The sequence below is a fragment of the Ceratotherium simum genome, chromosome X (genome assembly GCF_057802395.1).
Source record: "Ceratotherium simum simum isolate JZ-2026a chromosome X, ASM5780239v1, whole genome shotgun sequence".
Taxonomy (NCBI): Eukaryota; Metazoa; Chordata; class Mammalia; order Perissodactyla; family Rhinocerotidae; genus Ceratotherium; species Ceratotherium simum.
Window position 1 is genome coordinate 95,770,317 of NC_141940.1, and position 20,846 is coordinate 95,791,162.

General features: G+C 36.8%; 1 protein-coding gene across 6 annotated transcripts in view; it reads right to left on the minus strand.

The window, feature by feature from the left end:
* Positions 1-20,846, minus strand: part of USP9X (ubiquitin specific peptidase 9 X-linked) — a 171,921-nt gene that overhangs the window by 31,803 nt on the left and 119,272 nt on the right. For all 6 annotated transcript variants that reach the window (XM_087426854.1, XM_087426852.1, XM_004435026.3 and 3 more), the window contains exons 22-30: positions 14,368-14,498; positions 13,897-14,175; positions 11,558-11,683; positions 9,954-10,079; positions 8,588-8,754; positions 2,881-2,989; positions 2,096-2,242; positions 1,359-1,505; positions 313-535 (exon numbers count right to left, since the gene is read on the minus strand). In XM_087426854.1, the coding sequence (XP_087282980.1) occupies positions 313-535; positions 1,359-1,505; positions 2,096-2,242; positions 2,881-2,989; positions 8,588-8,754; positions 9,954-10,079; positions 11,558-11,683; positions 13,897-14,175; positions 14,368-14,498 (1,455 nt within the window). The remainder of the gene's footprint in view (positions 1-312; positions 536-1,358; positions 1,506-2,095; positions 2,243-2,880; positions 2,990-8,587; positions 8,755-9,953; positions 10,080-11,557; positions 11,684-13,896; positions 14,176-14,367; positions 14,499-20,846) is intronic.

Below are 20,846 nucleotides of genomic sequence, written 5' to 3' on the forward strand. Positions count from 1 at the left end.
TGAACTCTGGCATTTATTTTGACTAATTATTACTCTGGAATTTGGGTTTTATTTCAGATGAGACTGAGATGAAATGTATTTTGCTGAATATCACCCTATAGGAAGACATTTAACAAACATTTGAAAATTTTTCTACATTAAGTCTTTTTGTTTGTAATTGTCTTAAATTATACATCCATTTGCTAAAAACGTTAAACTAGTTGCTGAAAGAACGAAAAACCTGAGTTGAAGATGTTTACTAAAAGAAAAACAGGAAAACAATTCGAACACATACAGAATGGTCATCACGACTTTGTATTTTAAAACACTTACTAGTTATTGCTGTGCCAATGTAATACATTTCAGTCAAAGAATCTACTATCTGTTTGAGATTCCTCACACAGCCAACAGCTAATGCTACAAGTAACTCAAAACCAGCATTAATGGTAGCTGATGAACTACAGACTGGAATAGCCTGTTCAGCTGGCAGTTCTCCATTTCTCATATACTGCAGGTAAACATTGGATGCAGGGAAGATGAAATCATCAATTAACTCCTACAAGAGTTAAAAAAAGGATTATGTATTAGCAATGGTATATATATATCATTATATACATGTTACATGTTATATATATTTACATAATGTTTATATATTATATATAAATGTGATATAAAGTTATATATATGTGTGTGTGTATATATATATATTTTTTTTAAGGAAAGAAAAATGTCTCTTGGAAGGAAATAACGTTAAATTACGTATCAGAATTCAAGATCTCACTACATCTCAGAAAATGTACCTGGATTTTCTAATAAAAAGATCTCACTTCAAAACACTATTTACTACAATTAACAAACATATCCAATTTCTCAGGTTAAAAATTTCTTTAAGTATCAAGAGTGAGCTGACTGTAACACTTAAATTTACATTTTAAATAAGTTTACTTCTTTAATCACATGTATACCAAAACTCATTTTGAATAAAAATAAAATGTACTAAAATGATACTTTTTGTTTTTTTGAGTTACTATATATGTGAAGAAACTCATTAAAGAAATAAGAAGCAGTCTTACAAAATAGAGGTTTATCTCATTTTAAATAGTTCAATGAAGCGAAAAATTCAGATTTTCTAAATGGAAAAATTAAATAGTGCTTATTTACTTTAAAAATGGTATTGAAATTCTATTTATATTCAAAACTCAGAAATTATATTTTAGAAATTACTGTAACCTCTACAAAGATTCTTAAAAAGTAGAAAAAAAAAAAAGTGTCAAGATGATACACCAACGACATGACACTATAAATTAATCCAACAGATTTGCTAATAAACATTTAGAAGGTTATGATATCTAATTTAGGACCAGGACAACAGAACTTACTTTAATGAGATTAGCACCTCCTTTTTCACAACCAATATGATACTTTTTCTCAGGGGTTTGAAAGGCCAGTAACTCTTTTGTTACCCCAAGGTGGCCTTCCAAGATCGTCTCTTCAACACCCGTTTCACCTGTTCTTTTAACATCATCCTGCCAAAGAAAAAATGCCAAATGCCTAACTTATGAAAGGGAGGTCGACATGGAGGGAGACACTAGAATAAGAGAGGGCTGGACTGACATGAGGATTTTCCCAAACCTATCTATTCTGCAAGTTTAAGTTCTCTTTAGAACTTCCTAGAAGTATGCTTTACAAACTACTAGAAGAAATGCTAATCCGAAAGCTAAAAGCTACAAATCTCTTCAGAAATATATTCTCATACAAGTCTAAGAGTATCAGGTGTTAAGATCAAGAGTTAAATTAAGTGCTAGTATATTAGACTGATTTTTGATGAAAACAATTCAAGAATGCTTTTTAAAAGATGAAAATTTACGAAAAGCCTGAAGATTCTAAAATGAAAGAAGCTAAAAATCAGTATTCCAAGACTCAAGTAAAACAGAGCATTTTACAAAACTAGTTATGCATTTATTCTGTGAATCATGAGTTACTAATATTTACTTCGGTCCTTTTTTATTACTCTTGGGTATTTTTCATTTAACCAAAACGCTCAAAACTATAAACTATCCATCAATAAAACACCCTATTTATTGATATGGTAACCATAGTATTAAATGCAACTTACCCTAATTCTTTTAAGCCAATCAATTTCATTATTGAGAAGAACTTCAGCATTGGGTATATTAATATTACTATTGTAAGCATAATTAAGAAGGTGCCTTAAAAGAGTGAAGTAGTCGCCTGAATGTTTAGCTCTCTCTCTGGCTGTGCTCTGAAATAATAAAGTAGAATAATAAGAATTTACATGTCCATGCTTAAAATCTACTTTTTAAAAACTAGAATAGATGACTAAAAGTATGGGAAATCACTAATATTTTATTTATTAAATAAATATAGACTGCTCTAATTTTATGTTTTTAGGTAAGAAAATATTTATGATTACACTGAAAATGACAAATACAACAAAATTCAGAAAAATAAAATTTAGACATACCCCAACTTTATTTGTCCATAAAAAAATTATTTCCACAACAACAAAAAACTACCAAAATAGCTAGTGGTCTCGGGATACAATGACCTATTCTAGTCCTTATTTTCTGAAGTTATGGGTGCTACATTGATTTCCCCTCCTTTTTTTTTTATTGAGGTAACATTGGTTTATAATATCATATAAATTTTAGGTGTACATTATATTTAGATTTCTGTGTAGACTACATCATGTTCACCACCCAAAGACTAATTACCATCCATCACCATACACATGTGCCTTGTCACCTCTTTCACCCTCCTCCCTCCCTCCCTCTCCTTAGACTACTCTAACTTTTTAATATAAGCTAAAACCATAAATTCCTGAATGTTCCTTGTTTAAAGAATGAGTTACACTGATAAGCAAATTAAAAGATGTCTCACCCCCAAAACGGTAAAGAGCAGAGTAATGAAGAAAAGTAGAGGCCTGTGTCCCATGCAACATCTGGTGCACATTAAAAAGAACTGCTCCTGTGCCACCTGGCGAACAGTTCTGAAATAAAAATGTTTCACATTTAATATATTATTTTCATGAGGAAAAAAAAGATTCCAACACTTGTCTCTCTTGGGGTGGGTGGGGATAGGGAGTAGGTAAATTAAAAGCAAAAATACAAGGTAACAATCCCATAAGCCAGCAACACATAATAGAGGAACTTAGGCTCTATGTCAAGAACTATAACCTCAAATTGCCACTGAAGAGTTTGAGGGATACCTTCTAACACCCCTTTCTTGGAACAGGCTGGGAATGCTTCTCTAGACACAAGATGCTCTACGGTGAGCATTATGCATCTTTTCTGCCTTCCACAGAATTTTTATTCAATTGTGCTTTGAGGAAAACTCCTCTATAGGAATTCTGTTGCAATTACAAAATAAGGATATTGCTGCATATGTCCCTTATATTATACTAGTGGTTCCCAAAGCATGATCCCCAGACCAGCATCAGCATCATCTGGGAACTTGTTAAAAATACAAATTCTGGGCTGGCCCCGTGGCTTAGCGGTTGGGTGCGCGCGTTCCGCTGCGGGCGGCCCGGGTTCGATCCCAGGAGCACACCGACGCACCGCTTCTCCGGCCATGCTGAGGCCACGTCCCACATACAGCAACTAGAAGGATGTGCAGCTATGACATACAACTATCTACTGGGGCTTTGGGGGAAAAAGTAAATAAATAAATAAAAACGATGACATCCTTAAAAAAAAAAACACAAATTCTCAGGCCCTATCCCAGACGTGCTGAATCAGAAACACTGAGTGGGCCCCAGCATCCTGTACTTTAATAAATCCTTCAGGTGATTCTAATGTGCACTAAACATGAGAACCACTGTATTATACAATATTTTCTCTATGATGACCCATGGGAAAAACCTGTCTCTGGTCCCAGTACTGGGAATTTTACCTGATCATTATGGATCTTAAATACACTATATAGATCTCACTAGAATAAACACTCCAAGATGGCAGAGACATCATCTAATTAGTTTACCACCGTGCCTCCAGAACCTAGAATAGTGTCTGGCATATAACAGGTGCCAAGAACCAGTTAACAAATGTATAAACACTGTTTGTTTACAAGATGGTGGTCTGTCTCCATCAGAACGTAAGCTCTTTCAGGGCAGGGCTCTGCTTTATTGATGCCAGAGTTCCTGGCACCTAGAACAATGTCTGACATAGAGAAGATGCTCAACAAGTATCTGCTGACTTAAGCATTTGTATATCTTACAGATATTACAAACTACATTTCGTGGATAACTGTTTCTATCTTTGTGCTAGCTGACAGAGAGCTTAGAACCAAATTTATAGCTCAATGTAAAGGACTTGACAGCATACCTTCTCTGTACTAACTTCCTCCTGGATATTTTTCAGGTTTCTGAAACCCGTACAGGGTCCTATAAACCAGAGGGACTTTAGAAGCTGTGGGCTGAGTTTGGTGGAATCCAAGAAAATTGAAGTATGGAGTACCTAATTTTCTGGGGATAAAGTCCATAACTTTTATCAGATTTTCAAAGGTATATGTCATTCATGCTTCCCTAGTTTATTTTTTAAAAAGTTAGGTATGTAGCCCCAATAGAACAGGGGTCTATAAAGAGCTGGTGCTTTTCAGTTCCTGATGGAAACCTCCCTCACGCATGTAGATTTGTATGCTTCAAATGAAACACGTGTCTGTGTCTATCAACAAATCCTGTTGCCTCTATCTTCACAAAATACTCAAAATCTGATCATTTCTTACCACTTCTACTACTGCCATACTTCCAGCCTCTGTCATCTTTTATTTGGATTAATGAAATAGTCTGCTTTTCCTGCCACTCTATAACTTATTCTGAACAAAGTACCCAGAATAAACTTAAAATGTTTACTCAGAGCACATCATTCCTCTGCTCAAAACCCTCCTGTGGATTCCCATCTTACTTAGGGTAAAAGTCAATGTCCTTACAATGATGCATAAAATCCTTACACGCCACTTGTTACTTCTCTGAGCTCACCTCCTACAACTGCCCCCCTACCCCCAACTCTGCTCCAGCCACACTGGTCTCCCTGCTGTTCTTTAACAAGTCAGGCATGTTCCTGCCTTGGGACATTTACACCTGTTGTTCCTTCTGCTTAAAACATACTTCCCCCGTTCTCTACATGAATCACTACCATACTCTGATTTCAGAGTTTTGTTTAAAGGTCACTTTCTTAGTGACCTTCTCTGACTACCCTATATAAAACTGAATTCCACTGAGCCTCCACTCCTTATCCTCTTTGCTGCTTTATTTCTCTCTATAGTACTTATTACTACCTAATACACAATATGTTTTCCTGTGTGTGTTCCCTTCCGACTCCTCATCCCCTTTAGTACATAGACTCTGATAAGGCTGAAATTTTGTCTATTTTATTTACTTGTTATATTCCCAGTAGCTAGAATAGAGCCTGGTACATAATAGGTACTTGATAAATTATTTACCAACGACACTGCCTACCATACTAAAATCTAACACCACTTAGATCTCAGCATCAAAGGCCTTCTGTAAACTGACTCCTACTAATCTCCTTTACAGTATTATCCTTTACTCCTCTTCTACACATCAAACCAGGCTACTTAGCTCTGTCCTGAAAGCATTATGCCAAGAGTGGCAAACTCAATTGCCTCCATGGATCAGAGAAGTAATACAAAGGAGTTAAATAGGCAGGGTATAAAGCAACAGGTGCTGGAAAAAACATATCCACCTAAAGGAATTCAAATCCAATTGTGTGATTATAATAAAATAAGGTCAGTGTTATGATGTGAAAACAGACCTTATCTAATAGCAACACAGGTCTGGGAAACCTTCTGAGTATAGGGATAAGGAAAACAATGGAAAATGTGGCATTTAAGTTGAAACTTACGAGTAGAAGCAAGAGCTAAATTATGTAGAAGCAACTGCCAAATCAGAGTGCTTATAAACCGAATTTAAATGTTTAGACTTAATTTAAAGGCAATGGGAAGACACGGAAAGATTAAGCAGGAAAACAACATAATCATATTTTGCAAAGATCACCCTGTCTGCAGTGTGGTCCACAGATTAGTGTAACACCTTAGTGGTGCGACACTAGGGGTGGGAAGATTAAGGATACTGTAGTTGTCCAGGCAATGGGTGCTGGTTGTTTAGACAAGGGTAGAAGTAGCGAGGAGGAAAGTGTGAGGAGTCCAAAAATACGGGAAGTAAAAATAACATAACGGGGAATGAGGGTGAGAGAGAGAGCACCACTAATGTCCATCTTTGATTTTTACGCACATATAAACCTTACCCAAACATGAGCTCACATGTTACATTCTGCATAGAACCTTCACTTCTGCTCCTTCCAGGTAGAAAGTAACTTATTCCTCTTCCGATTTCCAAACTACTTTGCCTTTTATGACACTAAATTCTGTCTTCAAGTTCCTTGATTGCAGGAACTATCTTATCTGACTTTGGACTTTCATTGCCAAGCACATTGTAAGAACTCATAGAATTTGCTGGTGGATTATAATTACACAGAGTCAGACTGTGTGTGTGGCAGAAATAAGTTAGAATTCAAGAGATATGACCTTGTCATTTAACTTCAGTCTTAGTCCCTCCATCAGCAAAGTCTACTTCTGAGTTGCTATAGAATTAAGTGAGAAAATATACGCGGGAAACGCTTTGTAAATAGCTATACTGGTTAGTAATATGATTACTCAAGTATAAACCATACCTGAAGGGCAGCCTCATGTATACAGGTCCACAATCCCTATCTGAAACCCTTGGGGCCAGATGTGTTTGGGGATTCAGATGTTTTTTTTTTTTTTGTGAGGAAGATCAGCCCTGAGCTACCATCCATGCCAATCCTCCTCTTTTTGCTGAGGAAGACTGGCCCTGGGCTAGCATCTGTGCCTCTCTTCCTCTAATACTTTATACGGGACGCCGCCACAGCATGGCCTGACAAGTGGCGCGTCGGTGTGCGCCCAGGATCCGAACCCGGGCCGCCAGCAGCGGAGGACGCACACTTAACTGCTACGCCACGGGACCCGCCCCCGGGGATTCAGATTTTAGAAAAGTAATGCTAACAATGTTCAGGTCAGGTTACAAAATGATTGAAAACTACAGGGCAGGGTGAGGGTCAGTACCAGAGAAGAAAAGCCGATCTAAAGCTCAAAAAGATCTTAAGCTTAGAAGACCCCCTTTGTTGTTGAAGACAAGATAACAGAGGCATAATGAGATAAAGTGCTGTGTACAGTACTTTACTTCATTGTGTGCCAAGTTTCAGGGAGGAGAGGAGTGAAATGGTTCTAACTTCCTATAAGGAGAATTTTCATAAAGGGTAGAGGGAACCTGTTAAACCAAGTTCCTTAATACGGAGTAGCCAAGGAAGTGAAATAAGTAATAAATAATAGTTAATAATTTAGTTTAAGATTAAAAAAAAAAATCAACATAAAATAAGAAATCTGCTACCTCCAGGTTTGATTTCATTAAAACTGTTGGCTAATCATCTTTCCTCTCCTCCCTCCACCTAGTGCTTTATTAAATGGAACTAGACTTAGTCAACCATTTATCTTTCTTAACATATATAGGGGTCCAATGACGATAGTCTTCCCAAGGAGATAGCAAGCTTAACCTTTTTTCGGGGGATCCTGTCAAAGGACTTTCTGAATAGGCTGGACTAGATGTCTTTAAGGAAATTACCAAGGAACTTCTAAAATAATAGACATTCCCACTTGAGACCCACTAAATCACTTTACAGCATCCTCTGAAGTTATCGAGTTGAACATACTCCATTATATTATGTACATTTTTTTAAAAAAAGCTTTATTTATCACTAGGCTTCATTTCAGCAAATTACTTATTTTGACTTTACACTAGCTTCTCATCAGTGATTCATCACATTCATGGCATGTGATTCATCAGTGATTCATGGCATGTGACAGAAAAAACAAAGTGAACATTTTCTGTGTCTTTTCACAAAATGTATATAAGACAGATTAATTATGTATAACAGTGACACTAATTAGAGCTCGAGTTGAAAGTTATCTTATGAAGGTCAGGATTAGATTGATATAAGGGGATGGAAATCAATATTTTCTACAAACCTGATTGACTTGAACAAAAAGCAACCCGAAACAAAATTAATGTCATTGATTATATGCTCTTGAATTGAAAATGAGGGCTTTATAGTTGGTCTTCACTTCTCAGTATAAAACGTACAGTTCTTACCATAATTCTGCCTTGTGAATTTCATATTGAATTAACAACTTCACACACACAGAAAAAACCCTGGCCATCTAGCTATCCAGATTGGGGGCTAATGTCCTATTTAATTTAAATCTTGTAAACCAGATTTAAAAAATGTGCTAAAATATATACACTTCTTAGGAGAAACTCAATTCTGAAATTAAAGAAAAATTAATTTTACTTTCAGAATTAACGTTGGCATTTTGCAGAGACTAAAAACAAATTTAGGTCTAGGCAAAACATGTTTAAATAAAATTTTCCTAAACAATGTGCTATAGAGACAATAAATATTTGATTTCCGGGATAAATTTTGCGAGCATAAATTAATTCATTTCTGCTTACAAAAATAAGATCAAATTTCTTACAATTAAAAAAGATACTTACTTGCTGTGACAGTGTAACAGTAAGTCAATAATGAATGTCTGCCAAGCCTTTTCTTTACTAAGAGCATCTAAGGCTGTTGGAATCAAGGCAAAACATAACGTCATCACTTCCAATGCTTCACAGCAAACCTGTTCATCTTCCAAGTCTGGCTCATTGCCTGCATTGGTCTGTAAAATTATAGTCAGGGGCAAATTACCTAGAGATGCATTTAAGAAAAAATCTCATACAACTTCAAGTTAGTGCTTAAAACTTACCTACTCATTTAAACCATTTGGCCTCAGCCTCTACCTGCAACTCTTGAGGCCCCGTTGGAATAGTATAGAAATGACTATAATAGCCCATGAAGTCTAATTTCAGTATTTTGCTATGTCCCAAAGAGGGCCAATGGAACACACTGAGCATATCACCAGCTTCTTTGTGCTTCAGGCTCCTGGAGACCTTCTGAACCAACAATCATTCCTTTCTCAAGAAGCACTGTGCCACTGCAATTAGGTATTTCTGACTAGGTTCTATTATGTAAGCTAACCTATAGTATCGTTTTATTTGAAAGCAATTGTCTGGGACAATTGTTCAGGAAGGTTTTGAAGGTTTTACAACCTAAAATATACTTGGGTAGGTAGCTAATAAATTCTAATCTTACTTTATCAAAAATAATTACAGTACATGCCTGAAAATGAAGAGGCATTCAAATATTAGCTGAATGAATACCCAGCACTATACCAGACAAATACTATAGGACACCAATATATCCCGGGCAAATCAGGGTTATGTTGGCCATAAGAGGGAAGCTCTACTAAGCTGTAAAAGTGCCTATAACTTAACTTCCTCTTCTAAATATGCAGCAGTGGCTATCAGGGGCAGGTACAAATGACAAGAAACCAGAGTCAAACACAGCCTCTCTTCTGTAAATCATTTGCTTAATCTAACGGAAGGTCAGGGATGATACCTAATTGGCTAACATTCTTTCTACTTTTGATTGCTTTAAGAGAATCAAAAATACTTAAACCCCATCATACCACAACTGATAGTTACCTAAACCAAAATTTACACAGGACAGAAAGATTAGGAAAGAAGAAGAAAGAGAATGGGAGAAAGCAAATTCAGTATGAGACAATTATATCTGATTCCAGTGAGAAACAGAAAAAGACTGTTGTATATTAAAATAAAAAAAAAAGAGCCTCATGGCAGGGTTCTGAAGTACTTTATTTTCAAAGTAAAATTTTACTGTATTCTCAATTATAGCTACCAGTTTTCAACCATTAAGATGCAAATGATTGGATTTTTAAAGATAGCAGACATAATAATTCAGCCTCACGTACAATTAAACATTTATTTAAAAGGAATATATTTCTGTAGTAATTCTTACCTTCTCATAAATTTTAGTGATTTCTTCATTTGGACTAAATACTAGCTGTAATGCCCCACATCCTGATGCCCAGGTAATTTTTTGTATAGCTCTAATTACACAAATATCAGGCATATATCTTGAAGCCTGCAAGATAATGAGTAATTAAAACTGTTGATAGAGTATGAGAGTGGAATAATCACTAGAAAAGCAAAAATGTTTTTCCTCGTAAAGGAAACAGGAATGGCTGTGAAGTACTACCACTGTCTTTAGGTCCCCAAGTTGCCTTTGTCCCATTTTCTTGTTTAACAGCAACACCAAAAAGTATGCTCTCCAAGTTATTATCTGGCTCTATATAGTAGTACCCCCCTTATCTGCGGTTTCAGTTACCTGTAGTCAACCGTGGGTCCGAAAATAGTAAATGGAAGATTCCAGAAATAAACAATTCGTAAGTTTTAAATTGTGCACCATCTTGAGTAGTGTGATGAAATCTCTTGCCTTCCTGCCCAGGACGTGAAACATCCCTTTGCCCAGCGTATCCATGCTGTTTATGTCACCCGCCCATTAGCAGCTTAGTAGCAGTCTCAGTTATCAGATTGACTGTCTCAGTATCACAGTGCTTGTGTTCAAGTAACCTTTATTTTACTTGATAACAGCCCCCAAGTGCAAGAGTAGTGATGTTGGCAATTCGAATATGCCAAAGAGAAGCTACTGTTGTTAATCTTTTACTGTGCCTAATTTATAAATTAAACTTCATCATAGGTATGTACGTATGGGAAAAAACATAGTATACATAGGGTTTGGTACTATCCAAGGTTTCAGGCATCCACTGGGGGTCTTGGAACGTAACCCCTGAAGATAAGGGGGCACTACTGTACTACTTTCAGAAGACTCTTAAAAAGACTACAAAGGTGATCCAACCATTCCACTCCTAGTTTTTTTTACCCAAGAGAAATAAAAAATCTATGTCCACACAAACACCTGAACAGAATGTTCACAGCAGCTTTGTTCACAGCAGCTTTATTCACAGCTAAAAAGGGGAAACAATCCAAATGTCCTTCATCAACTATACGGATAAATACAATGTGGAATATTCATAATGGGATACTACTCAGCAATAAAAAGGAATGGACCAATGGTCCACACAACACAGATAATTCTCAGCCATTATTCTGAGTTAGAGAAGCCAGACATAAAAGAACACACACTCGTATAAAATTCTAAAAAATGAAAACTACTATATAGTGACAAAAGATCAGTGGTTACCTGGGGCCAGGGGTAGAGGGAAAAATGGACTGTAAAGGGGCGTACGGAAACAGTGATGGAAATGTCTTGTATCTTGATTGTGTCAGTGGTTCCACGCATATATGCATTTGTCAAAAGTCATTGAATTATATACTTTAAAATGATGCTGTTTATTGTACATAAAGATGATCAAAATCAGAAAATATTAATATGAGATAAAATTCATGTTACAGGAATTTTATCTAGACTGAGACAGTGATTAAAGTTGAGTGGGCCTAGGAAAATCAAGCACCAAATTGTGATAAGGGCTCCTTCTAAATTAAACAGAGGATCAAAAGTAGAAAATGAACCTTCCAGGATTTCAAAGGTTTAACACTAACCTCATCAGATATTTGCTGAGCAAGACGAATTGATACATTTCTAAGCATGCATTCAGAAGATGGATTAGGAATGCTCTGAAGGGCACTTTGTAGCACCACTGCTTGATCATGAGTAACTTGGTTGACCTGAAAAAAGACAACCATTTTACTTGGAGTAAATAATTTGTACATAACCAGACCCAACCATTTACTCCTCCCCCATCACCACTCCCTCAAGATGACCTCCTTCCATACTGTAGAACCCATGGTGACTTACAAAAAAAGCACTTGACATCGCCAACAAGAGGCTTCCTCTTTTTCTTGTGCATTGGAATGCCACATTATCCCTGTGCAAACCCCCATTCTACATCAATCCAATTGGTGTCTCTACATCTGGGATCACCATAACTTGTAGGGGTAAAGGATAAACTGAACCAACTGGTTCCAACCCTATCTAGAGATTCAGTAAAGTATTCCACATCTTTTATATGCATGCTCCTGGGCAGAACCTGCTCCCATTCCCTCTAGTCATGAAATTCTTTGAAAAGGAGAAAAATTAAGGAATATCAGTAACAGAATGAAAGCAGTAATGTATGAAAAGTACCAGTATTTTACGTAATAGTATAACCAAGTTTTTAAATCCATAAGAAAAAACAAATTACTTTTAAGTGGTTATTAGCCAGGCAATTCAGACCACCTTTCAAATTCTAACTCCTCTTCTCTATAGTGTAAGAATTTCTACAATAGTATTTAAGACATGTCTGTTTTACTAATTTTGCCTTTAGCTCCCTACTGACTGTGTGGCTCCTTGAGATTAGAAGCTGTTATGTACCTTTGTATCTAGAGGCACATTTTCTGAATAAACTGGAGAAAAGTGAAAGAGGAAAGCATGTAATTGTTTTCTGTGTGCTTCATTAAGCACCTGTGTCAAGGATCATGCTAAAAATCTGTTTTTATCTTAAAAAGAACCACTTTTCTTATCCTAACAAACATGGGACCCTCAATACAAAACAATGTAAGACTTAGGCCATCTTTTCCTTTATCCTTTTTAACAGAAAATTTCTAACATATTTGAAAGTGGAGAGAATAGTATTATGAATTCCCACGCACACATTGCCCAGCATCAACTATTATGAACACAGGACCAAAACTGTTTTATCTAACCTCTCTCCCTCACCTTCCATCACCTCTCCACCCCAGGATTACTTTGAAGCAAATCCTAGACTATCACATTATTTCATCTGCAAATATTTTAACATTTTTTTAAAAAGCAGGGGAGGCTCCTCCTTTTAAACATAACCAGAGTATCATTATCACACCTAAAACTACTATAAGTGCTATTATCACAAATATATGTTGGAATTTTTTCATTATTACGGAATAATATTGAATATTACAGAATAATATCATGAACACTCCAAACTCCCGAAGATCTAAGTCATTTCTAAAAAAGAAAATCTATATTCCTGAAGCTTTTATCTTCTATCCGTAACTTGGTAAACTATCACTTATGTTGCATATAAAAGAATTCAAATTTTAGTCAGAATTAAATGCTTAGGGCCGGCCCGGTGGCTTAGCGGTTAAGTGCGTGTGCTCCACTACTGGCGGCCCAGGGTTCGGATCCTGGGCGCGCACCAACGCACCGCCTCTCTGGCCATGCTGAGGCCACATCCCACATACAGCAACTAGAAGGATGTGCAACTATGACATGCAACTATCTACTGGGGCTTTGGGGGGAAAAAAGGAGGAGGATTGGCAATAGATGTTAGCTCAGAGCCGGTCTTCCTCAGCAAAAAGAGGACGATTAGCACGGATGTTAGCTCAGGGCTGATCTCCCTCACACACGCAAAAAAAGAATTAAATGCCTAGCTTGACCTCTCATAAATAGGCATTGAATTCTGGCTTTGGTGAAATGGATCAAAGATGCCACCAAGGCAAAGACGGAGTCAGAATAAGCTCAGAACTGGAGTTTAAGCCTGTCGAGGTGGGAAGAGAGGCTGGCAACAGGCTAAATCAATTATATCTTTATTACCACTTGTGTCTTTATCTATCTGCCAAGTATGAGTTAATAAGAGATTGATTTGGAATTTTTATTAGGTTTAAAATAATTAAAAGTCAAACAGGATTTAAGGGGGCCGTGGGGAACTGTCCTCTCAAATTACAGTGTAATCAGTGAAAAGCATTTGCACTTTTAATACAAATATAATTTAATAGAAAAAAACCTCTAAAATGAGGTGCCACTGGAATGGAACTTGAAACATTTTGAATCAACTTTGAACTCTATACTTAAGAGTTGCTGAGTTTAACTTTAAAAATTACCATCTATTACTATAAAAAGATTTTTAAAACGTCTGTATTACCGATGACATGGGATTCAGGCCTTCTACACCTGGCTGACAAGCTTCTGCTACAGCTCGAACGTGGCCATAGCCAATGGCAGTGAGCAACAGTTTGGCTATTTTAAGAGCATTGAGGTAGGCACCCCTTCGAGTTTCCATATCTGCATTTGGTAGGAAGTTATTTCTGGTTAGCATACTCAGGACAAGGGGTAGGCCACCACTTTTTAAGAAATGAAATTGAAAATCAGAGGAATCATCAGCCAGAGGTGCACCAGCAGGCATTAACAAGGCATAGACTACCTGGAAAAAAAAGGAGAAGGATTGTATTAAAAAGTTCTAAAAAGATAACTTCTATTTTCCCTATCACCATTGCTAAGACATTCTTGACCATTTCAAAAATATGTCATTACAATTTTATCCATGTTCTTCATACTACCATATAAAAGGTCAAATTTAAAGACTATGAAATAAATTTAAAAGGAAAAAACCAACCTCTGTTAGGTATAGCACTTGTGAGGCTGAAGGACCAAAGAAAAGTGAGTCAAGAGATGGACTAAGGCTGCTTTCTCCAAGTTTGGCGTGGTCTAAACAAATAGCTCTTAATTTTTCTATTGTTGTGCTATCTGTAAGAAAAAAAAGACAGTCTTTTTAAAACAAAACATAATTCATGCATTCCTAATATTTCGCTTTTGATATTCTGAACACTACTTTAGCACGGAATAACAATCAATTCAGTTGAGTTAAAGGCTCCAACTTCATAAGACATAACCAGATCTGGATTTAAGAAAAATCGAAATCAAAATCAACCAGGGCTCCTTAATCAGTCAACCCAAACAGAAAGGAAGCAGTCTCCTCTACTCAGGGACCTCAAACAAACATGCTCTCCTCAGCCAATGGAGACAGAAAAAATACAATACACTTCAAAAGGAAGTAGTTCTTATAGAAAATAACAAAATAGAAAAAATGACAAGCTCTTCTCTCCAACTTCTCTATTGTTCGCTTCCATGACACTATGCATTAACTGGTTTGTTCTACTCAAAGAGGCAATGGAACCTTAAAAAGCAAAAAAAAAGAAGGAAAGAAAGAAAAGGGATAGTGTCTAATGTTCACCAAGGAGTAAGCATAGCTTTGATTTTTTGGGTCATAATATTAAAAGATGAGTTTCTTTTATTTATTTTATTTTTATTGATTGATTGATTGATTCCCCCCCCCAAAGCCCCAGTGGATAGTTGTATGTCATAGCTGCACATCCTTCCAGTTGCTGTATGTGGGACGCAGCCTCAGCATGGCCAGAGAAGCAGTGTGTTGGTGTGTGCCCGGGATCTGAACCCTTAACCACTAAGCCACGCGGCCAGCCCAAGATGAGTTTCTTTTAAATCACAGTGAAAAGACACAGTAAAAAAAGATAATCCCATGATACAATTAAGCATTAGCTACCACTCAAACTTAAGAATAGTCGATCGACTTTAGAAAGTACTTTTATAATCAAATTATTTCTATGGTAAATGCCCTATGATTAAAATGCCACTTGATAAAGAAGAATTTTTTTTTAAGTAAAAGCTTTTTTTGGAGAATAAAATAAAGATAACTGAAAATTACTATAAATTTTCTTAGCGTGAGCTAATTTTTACAGGCCTGGAAATATTGTATCAAAAAATCTTCAACTTGTGTTAAAATTGCTGGTTTTCCCTATTCTGAAGGCACAGTGAAATATAACTAAATGAAATATTAAGTTTTTATAATATAACATTTGTGAATATCTTCTCAGGTCATTAAATATTTATCCCCTATATCATTTTTTTTTTCTTTTGGCAGGGAATGATTCACCCTGAGCTAACACCTGTTGCCAATCTTCCCCCCGTTTTCTCATTTTTAATTAATGATTAAAATGACATTATATCATTTTACCAGTATACCAAGTTTAATGTCTATTATTGGGCATTTAGGCTTTTTCCAAATTTTTTTTTGTTTTTTTTTGTGTGTGAGGAAGATGGGCTCTGAGCTAACATCTATTGCCAATCCTCCTCCTTTTTTTCCCCCCCAAAGCCCCAGTAGATAGTTATGTCATAATTGCACATCCTTCTAGTTGCTGTGTGGGACGCGGCCTCAGCATGGCCAGAGAAGCGGTGCATCAGTGCGCGCCCGGGGTTCCGAACCCGGGCCGCTAGTAGCAGAGCTCGAGCACTTAACCGCTACGCCACGGGGCCGGCCCTCCAATTTGTTATAATACTTAAAGATCCTAGCAGCTAAATCTTTACAATTATTTTATCTGGAAAAAATCCTGAAAGCACAAAGAACTACATGATCCAAGAGTTCTGACAAATATCACCAAATTACTCTCTAAAAACAAAATAATTCTCATGCTATATTTGAGAATGTCTTGCTTGGTTTAAAAATATTCTGAGTGAAGGATGGAGGCAAAAGGGAGTAGGAGAAAAGAAACAAGAGCTCTAAGAAAAGGAAGCAGTGAATTCTAAGCAAATCATTTAATGTTGTTGGATTATAGTTCATTCACCTGAGGGAGCTGACCAAATGATCACTAGCAGCCATTCCACCTTTAGCCTTCATGAACCTAAATGATTTTAGGTCCCTGATTATACACATGCTCATTTTACAAAATATGGAAAACAGAGAAAAATTTAAACCACTCATAATCCTGTCATCCAGATATAGTTAAGATTTTAGTTTATTCCTTTCTAGTCTTTTTAAAAGATATTTTAGGCTAATCAGTTATATGATTATAGCAGTCTATTATTAAAAGTACAGAAAACGATGAACAGTAACACACAGGTTAACAGTACAAACTTTGAAGCCCAACTGCATGCATTTGAATCCTAGAACTGCCGTTTAAGCTGTGTGTCCTGAGTCAAGTAACCTCATCTCTCGGTTCCTCAGTTTCCCCATCTTTTTTTTTTTTTATAATTTTATTTATTTATTTTTCCCCCAAAGCCCCAGTAGATAGTTGTATGTCACAGCTGCACATCCTTCTAGTTGCTGTATGTGGGACGCGGCCTCAGCATGGCCGGAGAAGCGGTGCGTTGGTGCGCGCCCGGGATCCGAACCCGGGCCACCAGCAGCGGAGCGCGCGCACTTAACCGCTAAGCCACGGGGCCAGCCCCATCCCCATCTTTAAAATACATATAAAAACAGTAACTCCCTCATAGGAACGTTGTGAGGTTTAAATGAGTTAACAAGTGTGAAGTGCTTATAACAGACTTTGGCATATTTTAAGATATTAGTTAGACCAAAGTCCTGGGGAAAAAAGAAGCTCTGAAGAGGAAAAACAAGTCATTTTGCTTGGCAAAGCAGTATACCTTTTAACCACTCAGTATCAAGCAAGAGTCTGTTTTCCTGATGTATATAGGGAAATGTCAAAGGAGCTCTTGAGTACAGTCTAGGTTACAAGAGATTAAATTACCTACAGAGAAGAATGTAAAAGTTCTAAGTTTAATAGCAAATGATAATGGAAGTGCTTGACTTCAGGCAGATTCAGAATGAACTAACAGAGGTAAAGTCAATGACTAGAAAAAAAGCTACTAATTCCATCTTGGCCCCCCCTCTTTCAAATACATGCATGTGTGCACAAACAATAAATGATTCCTCAAATGCTACACAGCTAGAAACAAAATTTACAACTATTTCCTTTTCATAGAGCCCCTGCTTCCTTCCTTAAAGAAGAGTGTGTGTGTAGACTCACATGTGTGTGTAGCAACCATAGTGATAGAGAGTAGGTTCACATTTGTTGAATACTAATTAAATACCAGTCACTAGGCTAGGCGTTCTCCATACATCACCCCATTAATCCCTGCAATTCTGTGAAATAGTTATTAAGTCCAGTTTTACAGATAAGGAAGCTCTGAAAACTAAGAAAACTTATGTGTAAGGCCACAAAGTAGCAACTAGAAGAAGCAGGATTTGCACTCAAGTCCATTTGAGTCCAAAGTCTATGATTTGTCTACTGTAATACAATCATTACTGGCTTTTTCAAAGTTGGCTATTTCAAATTTAGGAACTATACTTTGATTATATAAAATATGAAACAAAGCACCCTCTTAAGTTTCCTGCTTGAGCTGCCTGGCGAGAAGTCACTCTCGCCATCTGGTGGCATTATGCTCAAATCACAAGATCAGGGATTCTGAGATGGGTTTGTTTTAAAATATGTTGTGAAGGTTGAATTTGCATACATAAAGCAACAACAACTGTTCCGCAGATACTCGAAAATAAAATACAAATTCTAAACGATACAACTGATAAGGATTAAATTAAATCATTGACAGAAACGTTAGTCAAGAATCTAAGTAATATTTGAACTGAATCTGTCCTATAGGAATCAGAACGCAAGATGGGAAATTTCAGTCAACAGGGTATTTACTTTAGAAAAAGGCAATAATGAAAACACAAGACAGTTTTAAAAAGTAACTTGACCAATATTGAACTGTATTTATCAGAAATGCGTCCACAAACACCACTGAAGTGAGAATAAATGAATATAAAATATGTAAACTCAAAAGGACATACAAATAGGAGATGAAGGAACACTAGAGAGATGTCAGTGAATTATTGAAGGTATAGAGGGGATAGAAGATAGATAGCTGGCTTAGCTGAACCAAGAAACACTTGTGGGGTAAGAGGGAGGGGCAGAGTATACCTGTTAGTACCCCACAAGGTTCTTGGGAAGTTACAGATCAATCAAAGACTTAACCGAGTGGCTGAAGTCTGCATAAGCAAGTTTCTACCCTACCTACCCCCACCAGCAAAAAGATAAATTATAAGTTGGGAAGCAGATTTCTCACTAATGTAGCGATAGATACGAATATGGAATAGAGAGAGACTAAGAAGCTGGATGTGAACCTATGCTTGTTTTTTCCTAATAGAGATAGATACAAAAATTGATGTAGACGTCTGTATGTATTACTTCCTCAGTCCCATGAAAAGGCCTAGAAACATTTCCTTGTTTCATTCCTGTAGTAATGAGCACAATTTAGCCCTCAGATTTTGGTTTCTAAATACCCTCTCTCACTAAAAGGAGAAATGGCTGATTCCAGGGCTGCGATAGAGAAAGTACTAGAAGAGCTTTGACCATCTTGTGCCAGAAAAGTAATCAAGTACTCAAAAAATGATGAGACTGTATAAAAAAGGCATTGGGTCCATGTGAAAAAAAAGACAAGGGGTCCATCCACTGACCACATCTGGGACAAGTGAGCATCAAAATAATGATTGGGGCGGCCCGGGTTTGGTTCCTGGGTGTGGACCCACACCACTTGTCATTGGCCATGCTGTGGTGGCAATGCACAGAGAAAATAGAGGAAGACTGGCAACAGATGTTAGCTCAGGGCGACTCTTCCTCAGCAAAAATAAATAAATAGTGATTATAAAGGTCATAATCCAAGGGATAAAATAAGAATCCATGAGTAAATAGTTATAACACATAATAAATAGGGGAGAAGGCAAAGCTCTACCTTATAGTAGAATACCAACTAATAAATGTAGAAAGAATGATCAACTTAAAACAAAATCACCATTTTGCAACCATCATAGGAAAAACTGATTCAGGCAGTAATTAGTAAGTAAAAGTCTGATGAGGAAAAAGAGTTACACAGTCTCAAAGCATCTCTCCACAAAAGGAAAAATAACTTTGCAGAGGAGAAACCTGGCAGACATCAATTAAGTGGTCTGTGATAATGTCACCAATAAAGGACAAACTGACATGTGCCTCCTGGTGTGATGCCCTGTGTAATCGGTCAAAAATGTACAACCTGTATATAATCATCAGGAAACAGACAAAATCCAAAGAGCCATATTCAACACCAAACTGATCTGTGCTTTTCAAAACCATCAAGGTCATAAAAGACAAAGACTGAGGAATTGTTCCAGATTAAAGAGATGTACTAGCTAATCATGCAAAGTATGAACCTGAATTGGATCCTCAACCAGAAAACACTGTTGTAAGGAACAATATTGGGAAAACTAGGAAAATATTAGTAAGGTCTATAAATTAGATTACAGTAATGTATCAATGTTAAATTTTCTGATTTTGATTAATACTGTGGTAATGACAGAATGTCCTTGTTCTTAGAAAGCTCTAAGTGTTTAGGGATAAAAAGATACAGTATCTACAACTTGTTCTCCAAAGGTTAGAAAAAAATCATAGAAAGATTGATATAACAACTATGGCAAAATGTTAACAACTATTGATTGGGGAAGGGTAACTGAGATCGTACTATTCTTTGTAAGTTTGAAATTATTTCAATAGAAAAAGTTAGTTTTCTTTAATAGAGGAAAAAAAAAGAAACTCTATGAACACAAGAGACATGCAGGAAACAGAAGAAAACAAATAAAACATCTATCAGTAATAGCCTCCAGAGAAATAAGTACAGTCTGTTATGTTGTAACATGTGTCTATAACCCTAATTAGCTCGTATTCAATTGGCAAATAGAATGATGTCAGTAAAATGGTGAAGTGTGTTCATATGTGATTTCCCCCAAGCAACGGGAATCAGTATAGCAGGACAAGAATTGTCATTTCCAACAACCAAAACCAAAACCAACCAAACAAAAACCCCTCAGCCTAGCAGCTGCACAGGAAGAATCCCTTTTAACTCTTTTAGGAAAATTAAACGTTAGCACCTGTACCCGGGACTCACCCTGGGAGGTGAACTCCCAGACTTGCATGACTCTTGGCCGATTTTACCTTGTCCTGTGCCCACGTTAATGGTAGCCCATCTGTCTCAGAGTTCCACTTCATCTATATTATGTCAGCACTGTCAAGCCAGCATTTTCTCTCCATTTGTTTCACGTCTTTTTATTATCTCCTGAGGCAGCCTTCAGCCACACTGAACTACCTGCGTGCGCTGTCCAAGTTACCTCTGAAGATACTAATTATTTTTATTAGCAATCTGTTTAAACTCTATGTGAAAGGGCTGCCTAGCCTAGGGCATTAGAGCCCAAGCAGGGTGAGGAGGATACTCATG